Here is a 5,074-nt window from a genome sequence, read left to right as displayed (position 1 = left end):
TCCAGGTCTCCACCATCCTTTGTGTGAAAGGCCGGGGGGCGTGGGGGGGACCATTCCTGGTCATCCCATGAAATCCGGGAGTGGGGTCAAGCTCTTACTTCTGGCTCTGCTGCTCCCCGCGATTCTCAGTCAGCCTTCTCTTAGCCTCCTCGTTCAGCTGGTAGGCCAGTTCCCGCTGGTGAGTCCGACGCTTCTCCTCCGAGGTCATCTCATTCTGTACATGGCGGGGAGAGAGAGACAAACAGACAGAGTTAGGGGCAGAGGGAGTGAGAGAGGGGGGAAGGGAGAGAGAGGGGGGAAGGGAGAGAGAGAGGGAGCGAGAGAGAGGGGGAGCGAGAGAGAGGGGAAGCGAGAGAGAGGCGGGGGAGAGAGAGAGAGGGGAGGAGAGAGAGGGGGGGAGAGAGAGAGGGGAAGCGAGAGAGAGGGGAAGCGAGAGAGAGGGGAAGCGAGAGAGAGGGGAAGCGAGAGAGAGGGGAAGCGAGAGAGAGGCGGGGGAGAGAGAGAGAGGGGAGGAGAGAGAGGGGGGGAGAGAGAAGAGAGGTGGAGAGAGAGAGAGGGGGAGAGAGAGAGAGAGAGGGGGGAGCGAGAGAGAGGGGGAGAGAGAGAGAGGGGGGGAGAGAGAGAGGGGGGGAGCGAGAGAGAGCGGGGGAGAGAGAGGGGGGGAGAGAGAGGGGGGAGCGAGAGAGAGGGGGGAGCGAGAGAGAGGGGGGAGAGAGAGGGGGAGCGAGAGAGAGGGGGAGCGAGAGAGAGGGGGAGAGAGAGAGAGGGGGAGCGAGAGGGGGGAGAGCGAGAGAGGGGGGGGAAGCGAGAGAGAGGGGGAGAGAGAGAGAGGGGGAGCGAGAGAGAGGGGGAGAGAGAGAGAGGGGGAGAGAGAGAGAGGGGGAGAGAGAGAGAGGGGGAGAGAGAGAGAGGGGGAGAGAGAGAGAGGGGGAGAGAGAGGGAGGAGGGTGATAAAATAAAGGCGTGAATGGAATTGAAGACACAGCAAGAGAAACAGATGATGCCGGAGATGCTCAGCAGGGAAGGCGTCACCTGTGAGGAGGAGAGCTCTCCTTCACAGTTGTGGGCTCTCTCCAGGTCTGAAACATTCCCTCTGCTTTGTCTCTCCCGCAGATACTGCCTGAGCTGCTGGGTACTTCCAGCATCACCTGCTTTTATTTCCCAGCATTCGATCCCATTTCCCCTCCTATTAAAGAATCAAACCATGCGGCCCAGGTCGCTGATGCCAATAACGTTTCGCGTGAGATTAGTCTCGCACCGAATTCATCTTCACCCACACTGCCCTGTCCCCACCCCCACGTGTTTAACCAGCTTCCACTTAAATACATCGATATTATTCCCCGCACCACGAGCTCCGGACCCAGGCAGCTGGAAACTACACCATTCGTCGACACACTTACCCTTGTCCTCTCCGTGAGGAGACTGGCCTTTCCTCCTCGTCCCAACAAATCTTCAGCCTCATCCTTCAGTTCCTCCTCCTCCTCCTCATCTTCATTCTGAAACAGAACAGCACGGGGTTAGATACAGAGTAAAGCTCCCTCTACACTGTCCCCATCAAACACTCCCAGGACAGGTACAGCACGGGGTTAGATACAGAGTAAAGCTCCCTCTACACTGTCCCCATCAAACACTCCCAGGACAGGTACAGCACGGGGTTAGATACAGAGTAAAGCTCCCTCTACACCGTCCCCATCAAACACTCCCAGGACAGGTACAGCACGGGGTTAGATACAGAGTAAATCTCCCTCTACACTGTCCCCATCAAACACTCCCAGGACAGGTACAGCACGGGGTTAGATACAGAGTAAAGCTCCCTCTACACCGTCCCCATCAAACACTCCCAGGACAGGTACAGCACGGGGTTAGATACAGAGTAAAGCTCCCTCTACACCGTCCCCATCAAACACTCCCAGGGCAGGTACAGCACGGGGTTAGATACAGAGTAAAGCTCCTTCTACACCGTCCCCATCAAACACTCCCAGGGCAGGTACAGCACGGGGTTAGATACAGAGTAAAGCTCCCTCTACACCGTCCCCATCAAACACTCCCAGGACAGCTACAGCACGGGGTTAGATACAGAGTAAAGCTCCCTCTACACCGTCCCCGTCAAACACTCCCAGGACAGGTACAGTACGGGGTTAGATACAGAGTAAAGCTCTCTCTACACTGTCCCCATCAAACACTCCCAGGACAGGTACAGCACGGGGTTAGATACAGAGTAAAGCTCCCTCTACACCGTCCCCATCAAACACTCCCAGGACAGGTACAGCACGGGGTTAGATACAGAGTAAAGCTCCCTCTACACTGTCCCCATCAAACACTCCCAGGACAGGTACAGCACGGGGTTAGATACAGAGTAAAGCTCCCTCTACACCGTCCCCATCAAACACTCCCAGGACAGGTACAGCACGGGATTAGATACAGAGTAAAGCTCCCTCTACACTGTCCCCATCAAACACTCCCAGGACAGGTACAGCACGGGGTTAGATACAGAGTAAAGTTCCCTCTACACCGTCCCCATCAAACACTCCCAGGACAGGTACAGCACGGGGTTAGATACAGAGTAAAGCTCCCTCTACACTGTCCCCATCAAACACTCCCAGGACAGGTACAGCACGGGGTTAGATACAGAGTAAAGCTCCCTCTACACTGTCCCCATCAAACACTCCCAGGACAGATACAGCACGGGGTTAGATACAGAGTAAAGTTCCCTCTACACTGTCCCCATCAAACACTCCCAGGACAGGTACAGCACGGGGTTAGATACAGAGTAAAGCTCCCTCACCTTTAGGAAGATGCCGACGTTCTTGATCTTTTTCTTCACGGTAGTGATGACAGAAGCCGGTCCATCCTGGAGAGAGAAGGTCAGAGTGAGTGATACAGGGACAACAGACTCTTCCACCCTGTCCCGTGCGGTTGGGGGTGGGTGGGTGGAGGGGGTTGAGTTGCAGCCCCCAGGCAGGGCTCTCCCTGGCGGGTGGGCAGTGGGCCAGGCTCTGGTCCCTGACGGTGCTGTTGGCAGCCGTCAGGAGGAGCTGGGTGGCTGGGTGGGCCGAGATGGTCAGGGTCTCACACCGCGGGCGGCCCCCAGCTCACGCAGGCCGGTGCGCAGCCTGGACTTCCCCTCTGCTGTGTGCATGGGGGCCAGCTCACCGGCAGCTGGGGTCGGGGGGGCTGGCGAGTGGGGGCGACGGTTACCTCGTTGATCTGCACGGTGTCTCCGATGAACAGCGCGTAGGTTTTCTCCTCCGGCGATTTGCCCTCCTTGTTCTCCATGCCGGAGAATCCCAAGTTGATGCTGAACATCATCCCTGCGGAGAGGAGGCTGTAGGTGAAGGAGCTCGAAACGCGTCGGCGCAAGTCTCGCCGGCGCCACAGACGCAGTCCACGCGGCAAACCCGCCCTCCAACGTCACCGCACACACGGTAAACCCGCCCTCCAACGTCACCGCACACACGGTAAAACCGCCCTCCAACATCACCGCACACACGGTAAACCCGCCCTCCAACGTCACCGCGCACACGGTAAACCCGCCCTCCAACGTCACCGCACACACGGTAAAACCGCCCTCCAACATCACCGCACACACGGTAAACCCGCCCTCCAACGTCACCGCACACACGGTAAACCCGCCCTCCAACGTCACCGCACACACGGTAAAACCGCCCTCCAACGTCACCGCACACACGGTAAACCCGCCCTCCAACGTCACCGCACACGCGGTAAACCCGCCCTCCAACGTCACCGCACACGCGGCAAACCCGCCCTCCAACGTCACCGCACACGCGGCAAACCCGCCCTCCAACGTCACCGCACACGCGGCAAACCCGCCCTCCAACGTCACCGCACACGCGGCAAACCCGCCCTCCAACGTCACCGCACACGCGGCAAACCCGCCCTCCAACGTCACCGCACACATGGCAAACCCGCCCTCTAATATCACCGGACACGCGGTAAATCTGCCCTCTAATATCACCGGACACACAGTAAACCCGCCCTCTAATATCACCGGACACACCGTCACTATCTGTAAGCTCCTACACCCCTCCCTATCTCTGTAACCTCCTCCAGCCCCTACACCCCTCCCTATCTCTGTAACCTCCTCCAGCCCCTACACCCCTCCCTATCTCTGTAACCTCCTCCAGCCCCTACACCCCTCCCTATCTCTGTAACCACCCCCTTACATACAAGTCGCTGAGATGATTGTATTTGTTTGCTGGTTGAATTCTAGAGCAGCTGAGCAGTGAGCTGAAGTGTGGCTGGTGTCTCGCTGCACAGCTTTACACCAACGTCTGGCGCCCCACAGAATGTGACTCACCCTTTTTGAGTCGATACTGGTTCTTGGCGTTAATCACGAGGGATCCTTCCCGGAACTCGATACCCATGGCAAACCTGCAAACACACACCGTTCACCTTCATTAACACAGGAACCTGGTACACAGGACACATCCCTGGGGGAGGGAAGGGGGAGTGGCAGCCACATGGGCTGCTCCCTCTACAGTGAGAGGAACAGTGACAGCATTCTGTTCGACACTCGCAGTGCAGGACTGAGGGAGCGCCACACTGTCGGAGGGTCAGGACTGAGGGAGAGCCGCACTGTCAGAGGGTCAGTGCTGAGGGAGCGCCGCACTGTCGGAGGGTCAGTACTGAGGGAGAGCCGCACTGTCGGAGGGTCAGTGCTGAGGGAGAGGGGCACTGTCGGAGGGTCAGTACTGAGGGAGAGCGGCACTGTCGGAGGGTCAGTGCTGAGGGAGAGCCGCACTATCGGAGGGTCAGCGCAGAGGGAGAGCCGCACCGTCGGAGGGTCAGCGCTGAGGGAGAGCTGTACTGTTGGAGGGTCAGTACTGAGGGAGAGCCGCACTGTCGGAGGGTCAGTGCTGAGGGAGCACCGCACTGTCGGAGGGTCAGTGCTGAGGGAGCACCGCACTGTCGGAGGGTCAGTGCTGAGGGAGCACCGCACTGTCGGAGGGTCAGTGCTGAGGGAGCACCGCACTGTCGGAGGGTCAGGATTGAGGGAGCGCCGCACTGTCGGAGGGTCAGTGCTGAGGGAGAGCCGCACTGTCGGAGGGTCAGT

General features: G+C 58.7%; 1 protein-coding gene across 1 annotated transcript in view; it reads right to left on the bottom strand.

The window, feature by feature from the left end:
• Positions 1 to 98: 98 nt before the first annotated feature.
• LOC144678431 (FACT complex subunit SPT16-like) overlaps positions 99 to 5,074 on the bottom strand; it is a gene marked incomplete at both ends in the record, with an annotated part of 15,209 nt that continues 10,233 nt past the window's right edge. The window contains 5 exons of the mRNA XM_078538215.1: positions 99 to 214; positions 1,401 to 1,496; positions 2,786 to 2,851; positions 3,199 to 3,311; positions 4,319 to 4,392. Of these exons, the coding sequence (XP_078394341.1) occupies positions 99 to 214; positions 1,401 to 1,496; positions 2,786 to 2,851; positions 3,199 to 3,311; positions 4,319 to 4,392 (465 nt within the window). The remainder of the gene's footprint in view (positions 215 to 1,400; positions 1,497 to 2,785; positions 2,852 to 3,198; positions 3,312 to 4,318; positions 4,393 to 5,074) is intronic.

Source organism: Cetorhinus maximus, unplaced genomic scaffold (assembly GCF_964194155.1).
Source record: "Cetorhinus maximus unplaced genomic scaffold, sCetMax3.hap1.1 HAP1_SCAFFOLD_4269, whole genome shotgun sequence".
Taxonomy (NCBI): domain Eukaryota; kingdom Metazoa; phylum Chordata; class Chondrichthyes; order Lamniformes; family Cetorhinidae; genus Cetorhinus; species Cetorhinus maximus.
The sequence above is the reverse complement of the archived record's forward strand: the minus strand, read 5'-3'. Positions and strand labels throughout refer to the sequence as shown.